General features: G+C 41.4%; 1 protein-coding gene across 1 annotated transcript in view; it reads right to left on the bottom strand.

The window, feature by feature from the left end:
• LOC140187101 (alpha-1,6-mannosylglycoprotein 6-beta-N-acetylglucosaminyltransferase B-like) overlaps positions 1-26,515 on the bottom strand; it is a 919,793-nt gene that overhangs the window by 186,415 nt on the left and 706,863 nt on the right. Inside the window, exon 9 of the mRNA XM_072242054.1 lies at positions 25,597-25,728. Within this exon, the coding sequence (XP_072098155.1) occupies positions 25,597-25,728 (132 nt within the window). The remainder of the gene's footprint in view (positions 1-25,596; positions 25,729-26,515) is intronic.

Below are 26,515 nucleotides of genomic sequence, written 5' to 3'. Positions count from 1 at the left end.
CAGTGACCGGTGGCTTTTGACAGGAATCTGTTCTGGGACCCCTCCTCTTTGTGATTTTTATAAATGCCCTGGATGAAGAAGTAGAAGGGTGGGTTAGTAAGTTTGCTGATGACACAAAGGGTGGGTGGGGTGTTGTGGATAGCCTGGAGAGTTGTCAGAGGTTACAGCGTGACATCGATAGGATGCAGAATTGGGCTGAGAAGTGGCAGATGGACTTCAACCCAGATAAGTGCGAAGTGGTTCATTTTGGTAGGTCCAATTTAAAGACAGAATATAATATAAATGGTAAGACTCTTGGCAGTGTGGTGGATCTGGGAGATCAGGGGGTCAGTGTTGATAGGACACTCAAAACTACTGCGCAGGTTGATGGTTTTGTTAAGAAAGGGCTATGATATGTTGGTATTCATCACCTATGGGATTGAGTTCATAAGACATGAGGTAATGTTACAGCTATATAAGACCCTGGTCAGATCCCACTTGGAGTACTGTGTTCAGTTCTGGTCACCTCACTACAGGAAGGATGTGGATGCTATAGAGAGAGTGCAAAGGAGATTAACAAGGATGTTGCCTGGATTGGAGGGTGTATCTTATGAAATTGAGTGTACTTGGCCTTTTCTCCTTGGAGCAACGGAGGATGAGAGGTGACCTGACAGAGGTGTATAAGATGATGAGGGGCATTGATCGTGTGAATAGTCAGAAGCTGTTTCCCAAGGCTGAAATGGCTAACATGAGGGGGCATAGTTCTAAGGTGCTTAGAAATAAGTACCACGGGGACGTCAGGGGTAAGTTTTTCACACAGAGAGTGGTGGGTGCGTGGAATGCACTGCCAACAGTGGTGGTGGAATCGGAAACAATAGAGTCTTTTAAGAGACTCTTAGATAGGTACATGGAGCTTAGAAAATAGAGGGCTATGTGCTAGGGAAATTCTAGGCTGTTTCTAGAGTAGGTTACATGGTCGGCACAACATTGTGGGCCGAAGGGCCTGTAATGTGCTGTAAAATTCTATGTTCTATGGTCTACATTCCTGTCAGCTTGAACGAGTCTGGCCATTCTCCTCAGACATCCTTCATTAACAAATCATTTTTGCCGACAGAACTGTTGCTCACTGAATGTTTTTGTTTCTCACACCATTCTGTGTAAACTCTGGGGACAGCTGTGTATGAAAATCCCTGGATATCATCAGTTTTTGAGATAATAAAACCACCCTGTCTGGCACTAACAACAATCATTTCATGGTGAAAGTCACTTAGATCACACTTCTTCCCCATTCTGATGTTTGGTCTGAACAACAACTGAACCTCTTGACTATGTCTGCACACGTTTATGCATTGAGTAGTTGTTACATGATTGACTAATAGATATTTGCATTAACAAGTTCATATACCTAAAGTGGCCACCGAGTGTGGATATTGTCCACTAATCTTTCATTGCTTATGCTCTAGATTCCTCATCAGCTACATTTCCACCACAGTAAAAAATGGAAAGCTGCAGTAATATATTTGATGAAAATTTAATAAAGATATCTTCACATTGTTACACTTAGTTGCCAAAGAATCAATCCCTTCACAATTTTAACCTACTTACAAATAAATGTTTATAAACCATTCATATTGTAGCTATGCCATCCATGGAATGTCAGACTGAGCTATTGCCTGTACAGTTTGAATTTCACAATCTCCAGTGGGCTACATGTAGTTATATTATTATTCTTTGAATTTAAAAAGGAGAAGATTTCAGAAACCCATACAGCCATGTCAGGTTAATTAATTAGATCTGTAGACATGGCTTGGAATTTTCTTGGATGATACTTGTCAGTGCTTAGTTATTATGTGAAGACATCATATCCCTTCATAAAGGTGCTATGAATATTTAAAGAATTTTCTTAGAGCCGTGTTTTGAAAACAATGTAAATAATGCACATATTACTTCTGTGAGATATTATTTCATATATTTTTAGATTCACACTTTAGTTGAATTAGTGCTTTAATATATTTTTATCTTGGTTTCATTCAACTTGGCCCTGCCCTTAATAGGATGATGAACAACTTACAACTTGCCTTCTATCCTACCTCAAAGTGGAATGAAGGCAGACTGCAGATGCACATGTTGAGTATGCAGCATGTGACTTGCTCAGTGTGGCTGAACTACTTATATGTTTCTCTCAGGTTAGCAAATAATGACTCAAAACACACAAGTATGAATGCTTTTCTTATAGGTTTCCAGCTTTCAGATGTGAAAAGAATTAAATTCACTCCACAAAATCAAGTGAATAAGATGTGGAAATGATCATATATGCTGCACCAGTATGTGGAAAAACTGCAGTTAAGAAGAATGTATTGAAAAATATATGCCATGCAAGGTTCCTGCTACAGAGAGCAGTGGATGCATCCCAGTTCATCACAGACAAAGACGTCCCCACCACTGAGTACGCTGTGCACATTTACGTAGAATACGGCCACAAAAGAGCAGCATGCCTCGTCAAAGACCCCCACCATCCAAGCCCTAGTCCCTTCTCACTCCTACCACTGGGCAGCAAGTACAGCAGCCTTAGGACCCACACAACCAGGTTCTGAAATACTTGTTATCTTGCAACCATCAGTCTCCTGAACTGGCATGGATAACTTCATTTACCACTACTGTGAACTGATTCTATGACCTACAGGCTTAACTTCAAGGGCTCTTTTAAGGTCAAAGTTCAAAGTAAATTTATTATCAAAGTACATATATGTCACCATTTTCAATCCTGAGATTTATCTTCTTGCTGACATAATAAATCTATAATAGAATAATAACCATAACAGAATCATTGAAATACCTCAAGCAACACACATCAAATTTGCTGGTGAACGCAGCAGGCTAGGCAGCATCTGTAGGAAGAAGTGCAGTTGACGTTTCAGGCCGAGACCCTTCGTCAGACTAACCAGCAACTTTGATGTGTGTTGCTTGAATTTCCAGCATTCACCGGCAACTTTGTTGTGTGTTGCTTGAATTTCCAGCATCTGCAGAATTCCTGTTGTTTGCATTGAAATACCTCACCAACTTGGGCATCAACTGCTGTGCAAAAGATACCAAATGAGGCAAAGACAAAAGTAAGGTAATGATATCAATAAATAAATGAGCAATAAATATCAAGAACATGAGATGAAAGTCCCTGAAAGTGAGTCAATAGGTTAACGGATCATTTCAATGATGGGGCAAATGAGGTTGAGTGAAGTTATCACCTTTGGTTTAAGAGCCTGATGGTTGAGGGTTAATAACTGTTCCTGAACCTGGTGGTGTGAGTCCTGAGGCTTCATGACAGCAGCAAAGAGAAGAGGGTGATACGCTTCCCTGATGGTGGATGCTACATTCCTGCATGTAGAATCATGTTCTCACTATTATTTTCATTTGTTGTTTGTCTTCTTTTGCACATTAGTTGTTTGTCAGTCCCATACCTTTGAATCTCAATATAAAATGTAGTAACATATATGTACTTTGATAATAAATTTACTTTGAACTCTGAAGGCAGCCATTAAAAAAAAACATAACAGAACTAACATAGCAGTGCCAAAGATTTGCCTCACTGACTGAGGAAAGGTGAAGTTGAAGCCCACATCAAACTGAACGCCACTGTAGCAGAAGGCATTGGTGATTATGCTTCAATCCCCAGATCACACAATGGATAAGAGGATCCATATGAAGGAATACCCAGAGGGCGGACCTCAATGCACTGTCCACCAACCCAAGTATCAGGAGATCTAAAGCAACATACACAAAATGCTGGAGGAACTCAGCAGGTCAGGCAGCATCTATGGAAAAGAGTAAACGGTCGACGTTTTGGGCCGAAAGCCTGAAGAATGGTCTCAGTCCGAAATGTCAACAATTTACTCTTTTCCATAGGTGCTGTCTGTCCTGCTGAAATCCTCCAGCATTTTGTGTGTTTTGCTCTGGATTTCCAGCAACTGCAGGCTTCCTTGTATCTGGAGATCCTTATGCCCAAATGAAGGATTGGAATCAAGTTTATTATCACTGACATAAGTTGTGAAATTTGTTATTTTGTTGCAGCAGTGACATAAAAGTTACAAAATAAATAAGTAGTGCAAAAGATGAATAATAAGGCAGTGATCATGGACTGTTCAGAAGTCTGATGGTAGAGGGGAAGAAATTGTTCCTAAGATGATGAGTGTGTGTCTTTTGGCTCCTGGTACCCCCACCCTGAGGGTAGTAATGGCAAGAGGGCATGTGCTGGATGATGAGAGTCTTTAATTATGAATGTCACCTTCATGAGGCACCATATCTGGAAGATGTCCTCCAGGGTTGTGCCCATGATAGAGCCAGTTAAGCCTGCCTCTTTCGATCCAGCAGGTTGGTGTCTCCATACCAGGCAGTGATGCAAACAGTCAGAATGCTCTCCTCTTACATAGAACATAGTACAGGCTCTTCAGCCCGCAATGTTGTGCCACCCTCAAACCCTGCCTCCCATATAACCTCCCACCTTAAATTCCTCCATATACCTGTCTAGTAGTCTCTTAAACTTCACTAGTGTACCTGCCTCCACCACTGACTCAGGCAGTGAATTCCATGCACCAACCACTCTCTCAGTAAAAAACTTTCCTTTAGTATCCCCCTTGAACTTCCCACCCCTTACTTTAAAGCTATGTCCTCTTGTATTGAGCAGTGGTGCCCTGGGGAAGAGGTGATGGCTATCTACTCTGTCTATTCCTCTTAATATCTTGTATACCTCTATCATGTCTCCTCTCATCCTCCTTCTCTCCAAAGAGTAAAACCCTAGCTCCCTTAATCTCTGAACATAATGCACACTCTCTAAATCAGGCAGTATCCTGGAAAATTTCCTCTGTACCCTTTCCAATGCTTCCACATCCTTCCTATAGTGAGGTGACCAGAACTGGACACAATACTCCAAATGCGGCCTAACCAGAGTTTTATAGAGCCGCATCATTACCTAGCAACTCTTAAACTCTATCCCTCAACTTATGAAGGCTAACACCCCACAACCTCTCTTAACTACCCTATCTACCTGTGAGGCAACTTTCAGGGATCTGTGGACATGTACCCCGAGATCCCTCTACTCCTCCACACTACCAAGTATCCTACCATTTACTTTGTACTCTGCCTTGGATTTTGTTCTTCCAAAGTGTACCACCTCACACTTCTCCAGGTTGAACTCCATCTGCCACTTCTCAGCCCACTTCTGCAACCTATCAATGTCTCTCTGCAATCTTTGACAATCCTCTACACTATCCACAAGACCACGAACCTTTGTGTTGTCTGCAAACTTGCCAACCTACCCTTCTACCTCCACATCCAGGTCATTAATAAAAATCACAAAAAGTAGAGGTCCCAGAACTGATCCTTGTGGGACACCACTAGTCACAACCCTCCAATCTGAATGTACTCCCTCCACCACAACCCCTTGCTTTCTGCAGGCAGGCCAATTCTGAATCCACCTGGCCAAACTTCCCTGGATCCCATGTCTTCTGACTTCCTGAATAAGCCCACCGTGTGGAACCTTGTCAAATGCCTTACTAAAATTCATGTAGATCACATCCACTGCACTACCCTCATCTATATGCCTGGTCACCTCCTCAAAGAACTCTATCAGGCTTGTTAGACACGATCTGCCCTTCACAAAGCCATGCTGACTGTCCCTGATCAGACCATGATTCTCTAAATGCCCATAGATCCTATCCCTAAGAATTTTTTCCAACAGCTTTCCCACCACAGACGTAAGGCTCACTGGTCTATAATTACCCGGACTATCCCTACTACCTTTTTTGAACAAGGGGACAACATTCGCCTCCCTCCAATCCTCCGGTACCATTCCTGTAGACAATGAGGACATAAAGATCTCAGCCAGAGGCTCAGCAATCTCTTCCCTCACCTCGTGGAGCAGCCTGGGGAATATTCCATCAGGTCCCGGGACTTATCTGTCCTAATGTATTTTAACAACTCCAATACCTCCTCTCCCTTAATATCAACATGCTAGAACATCAACCTCACTCATACTGTCCTCACCATCATCAAGTTCCCTCACCGAAGAGAAGTATTCATTGAGGGCCTCGCTCACTTCCACAGCCTCCAGGCACATCTTCCCACCTTTGTCTCTAATCAGTCCTACCTTCACTCCTGTCATCCTTTTGTTCTTTACATAATTGAAGAATGCCTTGGGATTTTCCTTTACCCTACTCGCCAAGGCCTTCTCATGCCCGCTTCTTGCTCTCCTCAGCCCCTTCTTAAGCACCTTTCTTGCTTCCCTATATTCCTCAATAGACCCATCTGATCCTTGCTTCCTAAACCTCATGTATACTGCCTTCTTCCACCTGACTAGATTTTCCACCTCACTTGTCACCCATGGTTCCTTTACCCTACCATTCTTTATCTTCCTCACCGAGACAAATTTATCCTTAACGTCCTGCAAGAGATCCCTAAACATCAACCACATGTCCATGGTACATTTCCCTGCAAAAACATCATCCCAATTCACAACCACAAGTTCTAGCCTTATAGCCTCATAATTTGCCCTTCCCCAATTAAAAATTTTCCTGTCCTCTCTCATTATATCCTTTTCCATGAAAATGCTAAAGGCCAAGGAGCGGTGGTCACTGTCCCCCAGATGCTCACCCACTGAGAGATCTGTGACCTGACCCGGTTCGTCACCTAATACTAGATCTACTATGGCATTCCCCCTAGTCGGCCCGTCAACATACTCTTAATGAAGTAAAGTTGCTGGGTGCCTTCTTCATGATTACATGAATGAGTTGGGCTCAAGATAAGTTCTCTGAGATGCTGATGCCCAAGTGCATGGAGACTGGACTGATACTGTTTTAGTTTTTCATTTTTCATAATTAAAGAAAGTGGTCTTTACATATTTGGTCCATGTTATATGAGGTATATGCAGCTAACTCCTCCGCACAAAAATTGCAAAATATATTTATTAAGGGAAAAAGTTCCAGAAGCCTACCTCCCTGTAGACAAGCTACCTGGTTGTTTACATATAATACATTTCTGTTACTTTAATATCCACCAGTATCTTAGACAGAGATACTTATACAAAGTGCATGAAGAAACGGGCAAATAAATTGTTTACAATAGCCAGAATATTGAAGCAAACCATAACACAGTGCACTATAAATAGATTGAGGTGCCTATTCTTGTCACACATACACAACAATATAAAATAACATATCATTTTTTTTGTTTTGTGAGTTGAATATGCAGACTCTCTTCACTATTACATCATGGAAATAATTTACTGTCAACATCTAATTAGAATTAAGGAAACTATATATCAAATCAGTGAATATCTCAATGGCAGTCACTTCACAGCAAGAACAATCCTATACATATATATATATTTCGGTTATTCTACATGCACCAACTCCTCAAAGTAATTAAGTTTCCCTGGTATTAAATTCTTTTCTCTAGTCTTTAATTTATCAAGCTGTTTTTTTAGCAGAAAGAATGACATGTCTTTAACATTAGGCTTGAATAATCAAAGGGTCAAAAAGAAATGCTGTAATTATCATAAATAATTAAGCTAGTCATAGACATACCTGCTATTATTGCAAATTTAACCCATTACTAATCCTAGACCATTCTCTGTAATGTTGGCCATTGTTAGGGTGTTTGATTTCTCCGCATTGACCTTTTGCGATCTCTTATAAGGCTAGAATTTGAAGTGTCTTGATTGAGAAATTCGGTAAACTATTGGGAGCCATCAAAGAAGGCCCACAAATACAGGGTACAGCAAACTCCGTCTCCACATATTTTGCCTGGATTACTGACAGTTGTGCTGAGGAAATCATTATTTCACTCCTGGTGATCAATCCACAAATACTGGTAACATTGTTTACAGTGAGTTTTATGATGGGACTCAGATTTGCATATGGCTCCTCATCACAGGACTTCCTGACCTTCTAATCCAGCTCTGATCTTGCAATTTTTATGCACAACAAACCCCTAGAGAAAATTATTTGAACATTTTGGCAAAATGTGCTTTATGCAAATACAATGTGCTCAGAAGTTCAACAGATTTCTATTACAAGTCCTTAAGAAAAGCAAAATCACAATTTAAGTGTTTTTTTTTCGTAAGAGAGACCTGGACTGCCTCTTACCTTATTACATACAATTACTTTTCATATTACAATGAAGAGGATTCCATGAATTGACACAGTGCAGCTTAATGAGCAGTCTCTAAATATGGATATCACACAAGTGCAAATTATATTAATGCTCCTATCCCTATGTTTGTTCAGACTTGAATCTCTAAAGATGCAAGCTTAAATGATAAGCTTAAGCCATTCCTCATATAAGAATGTAATATCCAGAGTGATCAAGTGAAATAAATGATTTTAAATGAAAAATACTGATTTATAGTGATTAATTTGAATAGCATTGCTATTTCTGTTGTTCTCAGGTAGAAATTCCCTGATATGTACATTGTTACGTCCAATACATTGCTTAATAATGAGAGGGGAAATACGCTGCATACAGCAAATATATTTTTATTATGATACCCCAAAGGGATGTTGATTAAAATAATGAAATAGACTGAAATAAATGATGGAATAAAATTACAACAAAGTTGAAAGAAATAAATTTATTAATTCATAAAAAAATAACAAATTGTTATTTAAAAACGCAGACACAAGGAAATCTGCAGATGCTGGAAATTCAAGCGACACATACAAAAAACGCTGGTGAACGCAGCAGGCCGGGCAGCACCTATAGGAAGAGGTACTGTCAATGTTTCGGGCCGGGACCCTTTGTCTTTCAGTTAGTCTTGACAAAGGGTCCCTGGCCTGAAACATCGATGTACCTCTTCCTATAGATGCTGCCTGGCCTGCTGCGTTCACCGGCATTTTTTGTGTGTGTAAATTGATATTTAGGGAGGTTTTAAGTTTTTCAGTTAGGACAAATAAGTCCAAGTAATTATTGCTTCATTAGTCTATAACCATCAACAAAGTGATGGAAGTCAATATCAATATGCAGCACCTCCTTACCAATAAACCTCTCACCAAAAGTGTTTGTTTGGAACAAATAGCTCCCAGGCAGTCTTGATCAAGTATGGATAAAGAGTAGAACTCTAAAAGAGCCTGGCCAATGAATTTTATGGAAATGAAGCAAAAAGCTGTCAGTTGACTGGAACTATTCTTCATACAAAGGAAAATACTTGTGATTGTTGGAGATCAATTATCATTGTAACTGAACATACCTGCAGCAATTCCTCAGCTGAGTGAGTTAAGGTCAGTGTGACAGCTATATCATCAATGCCCTCTCCATCGCAGGATCAAAAATGGGATGTCTGCTAATGAATGTATGGTGATAAGTTCCATTTACATTCCTTCAGATAATGAGGTAGTTCTTGGACACATACTGCAGCAGATGGATAAGCTTCTTTGATTAATTGCATGAATAAGTGCCAAACAATGATCTCTCCAACAAGGGAGGGTATGACTAAATTCACTTGGCGTTCAGTGGCATTGCCATTGCAAATCTCATCCAAATGTTCTAGGGACCGAAGATGTACCTTTGATCAGGAGCTTAACTGAATCCCCTTCAAAAAAACACCAGTTAATCTTGAAGTTCGGGTTTCCCCATCTTTAAGGTAATACGTGGTAACAATTGGATCAGAATATTGAAAGTTTATTTCCTTGTCAATCCAAACTATTCTGCTAGTTTTTAAAATATAAGTGATCCTTGTCTTAAGCTAGTAGTGACACATTTGATAATCCTTTGTGATTTACAGTCTATCAAAATTCTGGGTTTGAAGTGTTGATAAGGGGAAGGCCTGTAATATGAAAGCTAACTGGAGAGCAGCAGGGAAGAACCATAAAAAGAGGTGAGAATGGGAAATTAGCAGACAGCTGCATGCAAGGGAGAAACCAGCCTGAGGGGAACAGTAATGAGAAAGGTCCTGATAAAGGGTATTGGCCCAAAATGTGCTGCTGGACCTGCTGAGGTCCTCCAGCATTTTGTGTCTGTTGCTCTGGATTTCCAGCATCTGCAGAATCTTTTGTGAGAAAGGAATTGGGCCAGTGACATTTCAAAACTCAGCAGGAAGGATGTGGATTGTAGTCCTAAAGTAATCTCAGCAGTGGAATATGAGAACACAAACAATGAGATCAAATCACTATTAAAAAAACTAAACGTGAACTTCCCATTTCAGAGTAAGACATACAAAATGCCACATCCAGCACACCATTCTCCACAACTTCAATGGGATCCTATCTCGAAACACATCTTGAGACCAGATATCCGGAGGCTTTGCTTATTACAGCCGGGGACTTTAACCAGGCCAACCTCAGAAAGGCGCTGCCAAAGTTATACCAACATGTCTCCTGCCCCACTAGAGGCCCGAGTATACTTGACCACTGCTACACAGCAGTCAAGGATGCCTACCATTCCGTCCCACGACCTCACTTCGGAAAATTGGACCATCAGGCCGTACTCCTCCTTCCGGCTTACAAACAGAAACTGAAGCAGGAGGTCACGGTGTCAAAAGCAGTGTCACGTTGGACGGAGGAAACGGATGAGGTCCTCCGTGACTGCTTTGAATCGGTGGACTGGTTAGTATTCAAGGACTCGGCAGCTAACCTCGATGAGTATGCCTCAGCTGTCACGGACTTTATTTGGAAATGCACGGAGGACTGTGTGTCTCGCAAGACGATCCGGGTATTCCCTAACCGGAAACCTCGGATGAATTATGAGGTCAAGTCCCTTTTAAAGGCTAGAGCTGCGGCTTTTAGGTCCAGGGATACCAGTCGCTACACGGAATCAAGGCATGAACTCTGGAAAGCCATTAAGGGTGCCAAGAGGCAATATCGAGCCAAGTTGGAAGCCCAGGCTAACCAAAGGGATGCCAGTAGACTATGGCAGGGTCTAAATGAGATCACTGGGAGCAAAGAAAAGGCTGGGGATATCAATAACTGTGGCGCTTCTCCCCTGACGAACTTAACGTATTCTATGCAAGATTCGAACAGAAGAGGAGCGCCCCCCTCCCTCCGGATGAACCGAACCTGGTGGCATCAAAATTCATCGTCACCAGGGAGGACGTTAGAGGGGCCTTCCTGAAGATAAATCCAAGGAAGGCGATGGGCCCAGATGGCGTCCCAGGACGGGTTCTCTGGGTCTGTGCAAGCGAGCTAGCTGGAGTGTTTGCTGACATCTTCAACTGCTCCTTGCTTCAGTATAAGATCCCCTCGTGTTTTAAAAAGACAATGATAATCCCAGTGCCAAAGAAGAGCAAGGTGGCATGCCTGAATAACTATCGACCCATGGATCTGACATCAATTGCTATGAAGTGCTTTGAGAGATTGGTTAAGGCACACATCAATCACAGCCTACCGGTCAACCTCGATGCTTTGCAATTCACCTACCAAGGCAACAGGTCAATGGCAGATGCCATCTCTCTGGCCCTACATTCCTCCTTAGAACACCTGGAGAATAAAGACGCATACGTAAGGCTCCTTTTCATTGACTACAGCTCTGCCTTTAATACCATCATTCCAAATAAACTGATTCCTAAGCTCCGGAACCTGGGCCTTAGCACTCAGATCTGCAGCTGGATCTTCAACTTCTTCATAGACAGGACCCAGGCTGTAGAAATAGGGGACAAGCTCTCCTCTACAATCACTCTGAGCACCGGTGCCCCACAAGGCTGTGTACTCAGCCCCCTGCTATACTCACTGTACACCCATGATTGTGAGGCCAAGTTTACATCAAACTCAATACAGTATATAAGTTTGCTGATGACACAACAATTGTAGGCCGTATCTCGGATAATGATGAGTTTGAGTACAGAGAGGAAATTAAGAACCTGGTGGCATGGTGCGAAGACAATAACCTATCCCTCAACGTCAGCAAGATGAAGGAATTGGTTGTTGACTTCAGAAGGAGTAGCGGACCGCATGACCCAATTTACATAGGTGGTGCGCAAGTGGAACTGGTCAAAAGCTTTAAGTTCCTCGGGGTCAATATCACAAATGACCTGACTTGGTCCAACCAAGCAGAGTTCACTGCCAAGAAGGCCCAACAGCGCCTTTACTTCCTGAGAAAACTAAAGAAATTTGGCCTGTCCCCTAAAACCCTCATTAATTTTTATAGATGCACCGTAGAAAGCATTCTTCTAGGGTGCATCACAACCTGGTATGGAAGTTGTCCTGTCCAAGACCGAAAGAAGCTGCAGAAGATCGTGAACACGGCACAGCACATCACACAAACCAATCTTCCGTCCGTGGACTCACTTTACACCGCACGCTGTCGGAGCAGTGCTGCCTGGATAATCAAGGACACGACCCACCCAGCCAACACACTTTTCGTCCCTCTTCCCTCCGGGAGAAGGCTCAGGAGCTTGAAGACTCGTTCAGCCAGATCTGGGAACAGCTTCTTTCCAACTGTGATAAGACTGCTGAACAGATCCTGACCCGGATCTGGGCCGTACCCTCCAAATATCCGGACCTGCCTCTCGGTTTTTTTGCACTACCTTACTTTCCATTTTTCTATTTTCTATTTATCATTTAGAATTTAAATTTTTAATACTTACTAATTTTTACTATTTTTAATATTTGATATTTGTAATCCAGGGAGTGGGAAGCGCAGAATCAAATATCGCTGTGATGATTGTACGTTCTAGTATCAATTGTTTGGCGACAATAAAGTATAAAGTATAACTTCCAGTAATTTATCCTCCTCCCCCTTCTCTCTTCTTCCATTTCCCACTTTGTCTCTTCTCTTACCTCTTTTCTTCTTCCCACCTGCTTATCATCTTCCTGGTTCCCTTCCTTTTTCACTTTCTCCCATGGTCCATTCTTCTCTCCTATCAGATTTCTTCTTGATCAGCCATTTATCTTTTCCTCCTATCACTTCCCAGCCTTTCACTTCATCACTCCATCCCCCATTCACCTATTTTTCACCTCACCTGGCTTTACCTATCACTTTCTAGCTTGTTCTTTTTTCCCTCTCCCACTTTCTTATTTTGCCTTTTCCCCCCTTCCTCTCCAGACTTGACGAAGTGTCTCAGCCCAAAACGTCGACTATATGGGCCAGACGGCCTAATTCTGCTCCAATGTCTTATGGTCTATTCCTTTCCATAGATGCTGTCTGACCTACTGAGTTCCTCCAGCATTTTGTGTTTGTTACTTTGGATTTCCAGCATCCGCAAAGTTTATAATTTGCTTCCGATTCCAGAATTATATCCTCTCTTCAAAGTTTGTTCTTCTCAAAAATCTCTGAGGGTCAAAATTATAATGCCTTTTAGATTTTATGAGAGTCATTTTGTGACTCAAATGGTGCAAATTATGGATTGCAATGTCATGTTTTTTACGGAGACGTGGCTAAACAGTGATGTCCCAAACGATGTGGTGGAACTGGAAGGGCGCTCGGTCTTCAGGGCTGATAGAGCTGCAACAGCGACGGGTAAAGGTAGGGGAGGTGAATTGATCATGGTGCACTAACTCTACCATTGTTGACACTTATTTCTCTGCTGATCTGTAATACCTGATTATTAAGTGCAGACCTTTTTATCCACCACGAGAGTTTACATGCATCATTGCTGTCGTAGTTTAAGTACCACCAGATGCTAATGCTAAAGTAGCCATGAAAGACTCAGTGCCACTATTACCAAACTGCAGACATTGCATCCAGACGGAGCCTTTATTGTCGCTGGGGACTTCAATCATTGTAACCGACGTACCGTGCTTCCAAGATTTTACCAAAATGTATCATGCGTCACAAGGGAAATAAAATCTTAGATCATGTCTACACAAATGTGGCTGATGCTTACAAAGCCACTACCTTCCCCCACCTGGGTCAGTCCGACCATCTTTCACTGTTTCTGCTTCCCAAGTATAGCCCGGTCATTAAACGTGTGAAACCCACAATGAAGACTATTCAGATCTGGCTGGAGGGTGCTGACTCTGCTCTTCAGCACCAATTCCAGCACACAGACTGGAGCGGATTTGCTGCCCATTTCACCACAGACTCTCAGATTAACATTGACTTATATACCAACTCTCTCCTTTAGCACATCAACAAGTGTGTAGATAGAGTGACATCACAAAAACAAATAAAAGTTCTCCCCAATCAGAAACCATGCATGAACAGAGAAGTTTGCCTCCTGCTCAAAGCCAGAGATTCAGCCTTCAGGTCTGGAGACCGGGAGGCTTACAGCTCAGCCAGGGCCAACCTGAGGAGGGGAATCTCTCAGGCTAAACACATATACAAACAGAGAATCGAGGAGCATTTCAACTCCTCGGACCCCCGGCGTATGTGGCATGGCATACAGGTCATTACAGACTTCAAACCACCTAGTACTGTGCCCCCTTCCAAATCTGCTTCCCTCCCTGATGAGCTCAATTACTTCCCTACGCTCGCTTTGACTGAGAGAACAAGGAGGTTACCCTCGAAGCGGATCTCCCACCTGGTGAACTGCCTCTCTCACTTTCCACCTCCGATGTTTACGCCACCCTGAGCAGGGTGAATGTATGGAAGGCAGCTGGTCCAGATGGAATACCTGGCCGTGTGCTCAGAGTCTGTGCAGGGCAGTTGGCCGGGGTCTTCACAGATATTTTTAATCTGTCCCTGGCCCAGGTAGTTGTCCCCACAAGCTTCAAGATTACCACCATCATGCCAGTGCCGAAGCATTCCACTGTCACGGGCCTGAATGACTTCCTCCCAGTTGCACTCAACCCCATCATTGCAATGTGCTTTGAGAGACTGGTTCTATCACATCTGAAATCCTGTCTGCCCACTACCCTGGACCCCCATCAATTTGCCTATCGTACCAACAGGTCAACAGAGGACGCCATCTCCATGGCACTTCACTCTGCCCTGACCCACCTGGACAGCCCCAACTCTTACGTCAGAATGCTGTTCATTGACTTTAGTTCGGCATTCAATACTGTGATCCCCTCCAAGCTGATCGTCAAACTTCGTCAGCTTGGTATCAGTTCATCCCTCTGCAACCAGACCTTGGACTTTCTGACTAACAGACCCCAATCAGTTAAGTAAGACAACCTCTCCTCCTCCACTCTCACCCTGAACACCGGCATGCCTCAAGGCTGTGTGCTGAGCCCTCTTCTGTACTCCCTTTTCACCTATGACTGCGTTCCTGTACATGGTTCTAACTCCATGGTGTGCCGACAGCAACCTGGCCCATAACACCCGAAGACCAAGGAGATCATTGTGGACTTCAGGCATGCTAGAAGCCACACTCACGTCCCCATCTACATCAACAGAGCTGTAGTGGAGTATGTATCAAGCTTCAAATTCCTTGGTGTCCACATTTCCGAGGATCTCACCTGGTCCCTGAACTCTTCAATCCTGATCAAAAAGGTGTAACAGCGCCCTTATTACCTGCGGAGCATCAAGAATGCTCACCTCTGTTCCAGGATACTTATAGACTTTTACTGCTGTACCATTGAGAGCATACTCACCAACTGCATCTCAGTGTGGTATGGCAATTGTCCTGTATTGGACTGCAAAGCACTCCACCGTGTGATGAAAACTGCCCAGTGGATTATCGGCACCCAATTGCCCATCATTGAGAACATTTACCATAAACTCTGCCTGGGCAGGGTGAAAAGCATTATCAAGGATGCATCTCACCCTAACCCTGGACCTTGTACTCTCCTCCCATCCAGTAGGCGCTACAGGAGCCTCTGCTCCTGCACCAGCAGGCACAGGAAGAGCTTCTTCCCTGAGGCTGTGATACTGCTGACCCTCACATCACAGCGCTAAGCAGTATTGCATCCGTATTGTACTGTCTCAGTACTTTTATATTTGTGTGCTGTAGCACTTACTTTTTATTCGCAGTTATTTTGTAAATAACACTATTCTTTGCATTTCTGGTTGGATGCTAACTGCATTTCATTGGCTTTGTATCTGTACTCTGCACAATGACAATAAGGTTGAATCTAATCTAATCTTATTTAATTTATGTCACAAAGTTCTGGGAAATGCTATAATGGTGAGTGTCAGTATGTACCTACAGAACACCTATTGGAAATAAACACAGCGGGCAAATATTGATGAAAATAAATGTGTAACTCTAATTTGACAACTGTATTGCCATTTTAAAGCCTGATGCCTCCACCAGTGCCCTCCCTTAACCATGTGAAGCTATGCAAGCATAAAACAGCAGGAGGGATTGGTAATCAGTGCTATTTAATGAGATATTTAAAATAAACTACTCAGAGGCCAGTTTTGTTGGTTCATTTCTTTTTGCTTTTGCTGCAAATTTCGAGTGTTTGGCACTTACTAAATTCAGCACAAGTTGTCTAAGTACATGGGGCATGGTGGGGCAAGGGCAGCTGGAAATATTGCAGCCAATACCAGCTGCTCACAAGCATGTGTATCAGAAAGACAGTGCAGAATAATCAGAAGAATAAACGGTCAGGATTTTTATAGGACATGCTGTTGGTATACAGGAGAAGGGAATAGGGTTCACGAGAGGAAGCTGCATCTCCTTAATGAGTTCAGTGAAGGATAATGTTTAATACAGTAAAAGCTGAATCTCTGTCAGAAAGGTAAACAAAGAAGTCCAATGAGAATTCATCAACCTGAATGTGAGAAACTCAGCAGGTCAGGCAGCATCTATGGAAATGAATACATAATCATTGTTTTGGGCTGAGACCCTTCGTCAGGTTCGGAAAGGAATAGGGAAGAGGCCAGAATAAGTAGGTGGAGGGAGAGGAAGGAGGACAAGCTAGGAGGTGGCTACAGAAGTTGATGCATTTTATTGAGGCATCTTTATAGAAGCTCAGGTATCTTACACATGAACACACAATTCCCCTTGCTGGAAATGAAAAAAAAAAGCAGAGAATACTGAAATACTCAGGCAACATCTGTAGTAAGATCAAATGGAGCTCACAATCAGGTTTATAAACACGAGAGATTCTGCAGGTGCTGGAAACCCAGAACAACACACGCAAGATTCTGTTGAACTCAGGAGGTCAGGCAACGTCTATGGAAATGAATAAACAGTTGACATTTTGGGCTGAGATCCTTCATCAGGACTGGAAAGGAAGGGGGAAGGTGCCAAGGAAGGTCGGGGACGAGAAGGAGGACAAGCTAGAAGCTAACAGATGACGCCAGGTGGGTGGAGGAGGGGACGAATTAAGAAGCTGGGAGGTGATAGGTGGAAAAGGCAAAGGGCTGGAGAAGAAGGAATCTGATAGGTGAGAAGAGTGGATCAAGGTAGAAAGGGAAGGAGGAGGGGCACCACGGAGAGCTAATAGGTAGGTGAGGAGAAGAGATACTCCCTACCCTCCTGGTTTTACCTATCACCTTCTAGCTTGCCCTCCTTCCCCTCAATCAACAGTCTAACAACTTTTCCCTTCCTTTCCAGTCCTGAAGAAGGGTCTCGGCCTGAAATGTCAACTGTTGGTTCATTTCCATGGATGCTGCCTTCAGCATTTTGTGTGTTTTATCTCACACATATGATCAAAGGCAGTGAATACATTTTCAATCATCCTATCAAATGCACCATGAGTCTCACAAATTGTTCAATCACATGGTAGTAAAGTTAAATAATCAGGACTCATACCTAGCAACCATTCATTTTCTGCACTCTCACAAAATAAGCACTGCTAGAAACCTCAGACCCACACCTAACAGTTCACTGTGATGGAGCGAGGACATAAGTGCCGGATTATTCTAAACCTCATGCAGAGTATGGTGCTGGCTAATGGACGGAAAGCATCAAGGGTAATGGTTTCCTCAGACCAAAGTCTCCTTCCCACACCTCGCTAGAATCCACACTAACTTGCAAACCGCTGCTTGCATTAGCTGGCTACTTTTATATTTTTGCCTCCCAACCCCAGATTATGCCTTATCCCTCGACTCTTTTGCTCTTCATTTGTCCAGCAAACTGGTTTAAGCAGTGGTGGAGAGGCAATCAGACAGTAGTATAGAAGCTGCAGCCTTACTTCATTTTGCAGTTGTGGCATCAGCTCAAGTTTTGAATCCTTGCTTAATTCAGGGGGGATCTCCTTCTGAGGGGGGATCTCCTTCTGTTGAGACACCAGGCAAGAATGACTTGGAGCAACACACGTGACTTGTCAGCTATGTGGTACAGTCTATGTTCTAAGCCTAGACTGGTGACTGTCCCGCACTTTTCTCTCCAACGCACGAATAACTCGGAACTAAGGCAGAGGGAAAAGTGCCAGATCACTGAAGGGCTTCACACAATATTTTCTGCAGGGATGTCAGATAAAAACTTTGATAGCTCAGTGTAAGGAAGATGGCCATGAGGTTGTACAGTGAAATAAAGCCTGCCAAACTGACTGCATCATCTGTCAAGGAACATGGAGGTGTGTGGCACCTACACTGTAAATGGCTTTGTGCTTATCCCACCATATTCATAAGACCCGACGCAGACTGGGAGACCGCTTTGCTGAACGCCTATGCTCTGTCCGCCAGAGAAAGCAGGATCTCCCAGTGGCCACACATTTTAATTCCACATCCCATTCCCATTCCCATTCTGATATGTCTATCCACGGCCTCCTCTACTGTAAAGATGAAGCCGCACTCAGGTTGGAGAAACAACACCTTATATTCCGTCTGGGTAGCCTCCAAACTGATGGCATGAACATTGGCTTCTCTAACTTCTGTTAATGCCCCACCTCCCCCTCGTACCCCAGCCGTTATTTATTTATTTATATACACACACATTCTTTTTCTCTCTCTCCTTTTTCTCCCTCTGCCCCTCTCACTATACCCCTTGCCCATCTTCTGGGCTTCCCCCTCCCCCTTTCTTTCTCCCTAGGCCTCCTGTCGCGTGATCCTCTCATATCCCTTTTGTCAATCAACTGTCCAGCTCTTGGCTCCATCCCTCCCCCTCCTGTCTTCTCCTATCATTTTGTATCTCCCCCTCCCCCTCCCACTTTCAAATCTCTTACTAGCTCTTCTTTCAGTTAATCCTGACGAAGGCTCTCGGCCCGAAACGTCAACTGTACCTCTTCCTCGAGATGCTGCCTGGCCTGCTGCGTTCACCAGCAACTTTTATGTGTGTTGCTTGACATTCATAAGTCTGTGGGCTCAGACATGAGGCACTACACAACAACTGGATTCAGTTTCCATTAGAGAACCAGTCACTTAACATCTGAGTGGAATTGCATGCTGCTACAATAAAAGGCAGCTGAGTTCTTCATAGAGCTGTCCAGACAGAAAGGGGCTGTCTAACTTAACTTCCCCTTTCCGATTAATTCACTGCCTTCATTTCTTTTAGCTCTTCGTTTCAGCAGCCACAGAATGCACAGAATATCAATTGGACGTAGAAAAATTGGAACCCTTTTTGGTTTTAGAATGGGGATATTTGGAACATACAGAACAATGTGCTCACAGTAAATGAGACCCGACAGCAGTAAGCCTGTAAATCATGTTTGATTCTCCAGGTGGAGACTGAAACATGGTCAGCTCTCTTTGAATAAATAGCCATCATAAAATCCCTTTATGTAATAGCAACAGCAAACTGAGATGCAGCTCTAGGTTGGAAGTATACAGGCATATCGAACTGAAGGGTCCTTAACCTGAAGTATCAACTGTTTTTCTTTCCACAGACACCACCCGACATGCTGATTGTTTCCAGTACCTTTTTATTTTCATCCCAGATTTCCAGCATTGACAGTCATTTTTGTTTTTCACATCTAAACGTGTCAGCTTGAGATAACTCTTGACCAGAAAGTCCAGTAAAGATGACGATTGTGGCAACAGGAGTTAATGGATTTTACTGAGGCAACTTTATAGAAAATCAGATATCTTATTCATGAAAACACAGCGAAATCTCCCTTGGCTAGAAATGTAAAAGGAACAGAAAATACTGAAGTACTCAAACAGCAGCTGTAGAAAGATCAGGAGCTCACATTCTGTCCTCTTTTCCATCTTCAATGGGACAACGAGAAAAATTGGAACTAGCTCTCATCCATGCTTTGCTCTTCTGCACTGCTTCTGTTGTACAATGTCAAATAGTAGCTGCCCTAAATACTTTGCAGCTTAACTTTAAGAGCGGTGGGCACCATTTAAAGCATACAGATCATCCACTTTATTATGTTCCAGCCAAAGAATATATGACTATGTCAGGACAAGTACTGCATTCATTATGATGAGCAGGCACCACACCATTCATGTATTGACTGCATTACACTCAACATGAAAGGTTAATCTTGCATCACGATCTCTGCACATACACTCAGTGGTCACTTAATTGGGTACACCTTTACACCTGCACAGTAATGTAAGTATCTAATCAGCCAATCATGTGGTAGCAACTCAATACATAAAAGCATGTAGACATGGTCAAGAGTTGTTGTTTGGCCTGAAGATGTTGTTCAAACACCAGACTGGGGAAGAAACATGATCTAAGCCACTTTGACTGTGGAATGATTGTTGGTGCTAGATGGGGTGGTTTGAGTATCTCAGAAACTGCTGGTCTCCCGGGAGTTTCATGCACAACAGTCAACAGAGTTTACAGAGAATGGTGCGATGGTGTGAGAAACAAAAAAAAATCCCGTGCGCGGTAGTTCTGTGGGTGAAAAAGCCTTCTTAATCAGAGAGGTCTAAAGAGAATGACCAGACTGGTTCAAGCTGACAGGAACGTGACAGTAATTCAATTAACCATGTGTTACAGCAGTGCTGTGTAGAAGAGCATCTCTGAATGCACAGTACATCGAACCTTGAAGTGGATGGGCTACAGCAGCAGAAGACCACGGACACACTCTCAGTGGCCTCTTTATTAGATACAGTCTCCTGAGTGTAATTTAGGAGCATTTCATATGTAGTCCTTAAAGTCAAAAATGTGACAGGCAGGGATTGTTAAATTAATATAATGTCCTTTTTTTCTATTGGTTAGGAGATTTTAAATGTTCTTTTGAATAGAGATTGAATTATTCAGCTTAATATAGAATAAATTTAATCCAATTTTATCCATGAAACTAATCTCTAGATTGATCTATATCCATTGTCTAATGATCAAGCATTTTACTAACAATGCAAGCCAGAACCTTTCAATATTAAAGTTCTGAAGTCCAAGTAAATTACCACAAAGTACTTCAGAATTTTGGGGAATTTTGCTTTTTAGGAGTTTGCCTATATGAACTGAATTTCTCTATATGTTGTAATATTGTTTTCATTTAACAAGAAAATCTAGAAATTACCAATTAACCTATCAATGGATAAATCACTATCACTTCTGTAAAGCTTTTCATGTACCCTTTATTCTAAAACAGAATTGAATTGAATTAAATTGACTTTATTACTTACACCCTTCATATACATGAGGAGCAAAAATCTTTACATTACATCTCCATCTAAATGTGTAATGTGCAATTTATAATAAATATTATGTACAACAGTATAGTCAATATAACATAGAAATACAGTTGCATCAGCATGAATTAAGCAGTCTGATGGCCTGGTGGAAGAAGTTGTCCCGGAGCCTGTTGGTCCTGGCTCTTATGCTGCTGTACTAGTTCCCGGATGGTAGCAGCTGGAACAGTTTGTGGTTGGGGTGACTCAGGTCTCCAATGATCCCTCAGGCCCTTTTTACACACCAGTCTTTGTAAATGTCCTGAATAGTGGGAAGTTCACATCTACAGATGCGCTGGGCTGTCCACACCACTCTTTGCAGAGTCCTGCAATTGAGGGAGGTACAGTTCCCATACCAGGCAGCGATGCAGTCAGTCAGGATGCTCTCAATTGTGCCCCTGTAGAAAGTTCTTAGGATTTGGGAGCCCATACCAAACTTCTTCAGCGGTCTGAGGTGAAAGAGGCGCTGTTGTGCCTTTTTCACCACACAGCCAATATGTACAGACCATGTGAGATCCTCATTGATGTTTATGCCGAGGACCTTTAAACTGTTCACCCTCTCAACCCTAGATCCATTGGTGTCAACAGGGGCTAGCCTGTCTCCATCCCTCCTGTAGTCCACAACCAGCTCCTTTGTTTTTGCAACATTGAGGGTGTTAATTATTTTCTATATACTTTAGGCATTACCAACGTCACTAATAATCACTTGTATGCTTATATATTGCTGTCATTATTAGCTACAATACATATGTACAACTGATTTGTTTAAACAAGACAAATAGATTGCAATGCTGAAAATGCTGAAAGGTTTTACACTAGATCATAAGTGATTATTCGTAGATTGCTACCACATACTTCAGCAACCCAAGGGAAGCAATTAATTGTTTTAATCAGTTGAATACATTAAAAAGCCGAGGGCCTTAAGAAAAGGGGAAAAGGGAATGTAGCTGCAATCTGATTTTTTTTTTAGATTTGTATAGCTTGTGTTGCTGTTATGAGTCTAGAAACCTGAATTAGCATTGCAAGTGGCTCCTGTTAATATCCTTTAAAACTAAGAAAGCAAACACTCTTTCACTGTTGTAGGAGATATACTCAAGCATGAAGCAGACAATTCTCATCAAATTAATTATTAACTTTTTTTTGAGTTTTCTGAATTTAGGTTAACAGATGGATTTTCCCAACAGCATGCTGTACAACACTTGATATCACTCCCAGTTTAACTCCTTCCCTATCTCCCAGCAGCTTAACAAGCATCCTTTATCCCTTTCCTAGTTCTGATAGCAGATCTTCGACCTGAAATGCTAACTCTATTCCTCTTCCCACTGATTCAGCCTGTTGACCATTTTCTATTTTTATTTTGGATGTCCAGCATCTGCAGTATTTTTGATCTCCAATATTCTATTATTTTGTAAGTCAAGCTTTAAAGAAAACTATTAGGATGCCTTCCACAACCTACATTTTCCAGTTATTTTTGCTTTTGTTTTGTATTGCTTCAAGGCAGCAAAATGTGATTTAGAGGCGAAGAGTCAAATGTCTGTGCTTTTTTCAGTTGAGTAAAGGGACCTATTCTGTGATTCATCTTTCTTAACAGTGGAATTGACTTGGACTTATTGACATTCAAGCCAGCACTATTTTTGGCCTACTGTTCAGTTCTGCCTATAGTGATTTAGATGCCTTTTATCTTAAGATGGAAACAGTCTGTACCAGGTAATGTCATCAGCAAAGTGAAAAATATCATTTTGATGCTATCAGACCATCTGTGACCAAAAGTGAAGCTGAGGCAAGCAAGTTTTCCCGGACAACTTTTATGTAAGTCTTATGGAAGGTGACTAATATTTATCTGTCTCCATCCCTTGGACTGACATTCTGAAGGAGTTGTGCATTTACTACAATGGCTCACCCAGGATACCAAATACATTATATGTTATTATTCAGATTCTTTTTGCAAGACATAAATTTTAAAATGCTGCATTCCTGTTAATAATTCAGATTCAGAAGTCATAAAAAACTGTGGATTTTGAAATGTTGTTGTGAAGAGGTATGACGTTTTTCATTCCCAATAATCCTCCATATTCAACTTCCAAATCTACATGTTCAGAAGACTTTCCTTTTCATGGCAATGTTATACAATTGATTCCAGTTAATTGAGACACATTAGGACCAGTACATTTTGTCCCAATTTAGCAGCTGCCCCAATTAGCTGAAGTTTCATGGAAATAATTAAAAAGGTATTAAAAAAAGATAAACTACCATTTAACTGAGTAAAAAATTATGTATTTAAATGAAGTACAGAACAAACAAGAACATTATCTATACTACTATAATATTATAAAACTGTATTAGTTAATAGTTCATTAAGTGTACGCTGCCACATTCTTTAGATTGACTGTAAATGAACAAAATCAGTGCCAACACTAAATGTAGATAATGCACTGCCGTATACAATGCTATGGATGATTGCATCCTCTAAGTTTTTATTTTTGTTGTAATATTCAAGATGATTGTTGATACTTTCAAATTTTTCATAGTTCATAATGCGTTGAAATAGTGAAAATCATTTCACTTTCACTCCCAGCCATTTCTGGTAACACCAATTGTTTTAATGCTTACTTCCTGCCAACTAACAGTAACAAAAATTGCTGTTTTTTGAACTCAAGCACGCACAACTGATGCTATTTAGAAACAGCTTACTAATCATGGTATAGAGTCTAATGGCCACACAACGTGTCTGACGCTAGTTAGAAAACGCTTGGCAACGGTCTCCTGCCCCAGTGAAGCGGTATGGTGTCCCAGATAAACAAAAGGAATCTCAACTGTTTTGCTCTTTAAGAATTGTTCCAGATAAGCCACTGCCCTAATTAACCGATGGCACAATTAACCGGAATCCACTGTATGTATTTTAGTTTCACTGTGTTCCTTTGTTTCAACAGTGCAACATTCAGTAACATTTACAGGCCAAAACTAAGAAATTAACAAGAATATAATTCAGTGGAAACACATGACAGAAAGTTCTGCAATGCTTAAAGATTAACTACATTGAAACTAATATTTGGTGCCCCACAGCAACATTAATTGTTGGCCTTTTTTAGTTGATGAAATGCCTCCAAATTAAATAGTTGCAGTGTTACTTTACATAAATGTTATCCCCACGCCGGAAAATATACAAGGTTGAACACTAGCATATACCTTGAGATGGTGTGGAAGTTTAGGATTTGCAGGTGCCAATAGGACATATTGATTTTTCATGGAGTTCAGTGAAGAACAATGAACTTTCACTGAATTCATAGTGCTAGGTTTGGAAATCTGCCTACTTGAGAAAGCCAGGAGACCCTTTTAATTTAAAAAAAATAACTGGAGAGAAACATAATTACATGCTAATTTCCTTTTCTTATTGAGTTTATTTAAATACATTTAATAGTTCCCTCCTGGGATCACAGAAATAGCCTTTTTGGCCCAACTCATTCATGCTGACTGTATTGCCTGTCTCTGTTAATCCCACTTGGATAGGAAAGCCATAGAGAGGGAATCAGGCTATATTAGGCCTATATCCCTCTATGTCTTTCCCATCTAAATACCTGTTCAAAATGCCTTTTAAATGTAATGGTATTTGTTTCTATCCTTTCCTCTGGCAGCTTGTTCCAGATACTCCTAACACTTTTGTTCTTTATTTAAATGTCACTTTTATGAATGAATATTATATTATAATTCACTTTTTATGTGAATGTTTACAAATGCAAAGGCTCCTAATAATTTGACAGTCTTAAGCTTGGGGCCAAGACTGAAGTGTTACTCAAAGCTTCTCTGGTGAGTAGACTCTGATTGAAAAGACTCTTCACTCCATAAGGCCTTGTGTGCATCAAAGAGAGTGAACTGATTAGTTCAAGTGGCTTAATGATGAACTGAAAATCCAGACTCGTTTAAAGAAATCGGTGATTTTTTTTACACATTATCCATATCATTGTATTAGTATCATTATTTCAGAATTTTGAAACAACTAAAATGACCATAGTCAATAAACAATTGAGTTTGACAGCAAAAGAAACAAATGAGATACCACTGCTCTAAATCACCATTACTAAGGTAAAACAACTTTTCTTTTTCGATGTTATCTTTCAAATTGCTTTGTACAATTAATTGTGTATTAAGCCTTCACAAGCATATTCTAGTTTACACAAACAAATGCATTTTTGAATAAAGCAGAATATGTATATGACAGGTTAAATGCTTTGTTAGTTTTATGATGTTACATTGCTTACATATTTTTTGAATATTCATTCAAATTTTACCACTTACTTGTATTTTTTGAAGGAGAGACCCATGTGTTGTTTCATTTGCTGAAGTCCATGATAGTCAGTGTAAATGATGTCAAAGGTCAATGGTCCAGTCAGAGGGCAACTTCCTCTCCCAGGAGGTACACCTAGGAAACTAATCAGCGAGAACAATAAATGCACAGAAAAGTATGTTAGCATATCTTTTACAAATCAGGCTTTTTCATCTTAACAAGATCCTTGAGTGGTAAGATATAAATTTAATTACTTTGAACCTAATTTAAGAATCTGAATACAAGGGAAATCACTATATTGTGAATTTAGCATAAGTGACTGCAGGCTGAATTTTTAGTCAGAGATTTCTGATTTCCAGGAAAAAAAAACAGATTTGTCTTTTTGTGTGTAATCTCTGAAACACAAACAGATTATGGCATTAATTATCTGTTGCATGCTCTGGGCCTCATCTGCACAAAGCTCCAGGAGGAAGGCGATCAATAAATTATCCAAGGAGGGAACTTCTGAAGCCTCACCAATGAGAACGCAAGTTGTTACTCAAATGTTATTGATTATTCTTCAGAGACTTAGAGACAGCTAATCAAATAAAATGGATTAATCAATCATGATTCTTCATTGACATAAAACTCAACAGTCAGCATGTGTATACAGATGTAGTTAAAGATATTGCAGTGCTGAGTGTGTCTAGATAAGCAAGGTACAGAGGCATTGGTTTCTCTCACACACTTCATTTACTGTGATATTTGCACTCAGTGGGAGTTGTATTTTATTTGCAATGTTATGAGGGACCTAGAATTTACTGTTTGGAATATACACATAGCTTGTGTTGTCAAATAGAAGTGGCCACAATATATTTTTACTTTTACATTCGGTCATTTATTATCAACCAGCATACATGAGGCAGAACTGTAAATGAATCAACACAGGGA

This window comes from Mobula birostris, chromosome 24 (assembly GCF_030028105.1).
Source record: "Mobula birostris isolate sMobBir1 chromosome 24, sMobBir1.hap1, whole genome shotgun sequence".
NCBI lineage: Eukaryota > Metazoa > Chordata > Chondrichthyes > Myliobatiformes > Myliobatidae > Mobula > Mobula birostris.
Note: the sequence above shows the minus strand (reverse complement) of the source record. Positions and strands in the feature narration are given on the sequence as shown.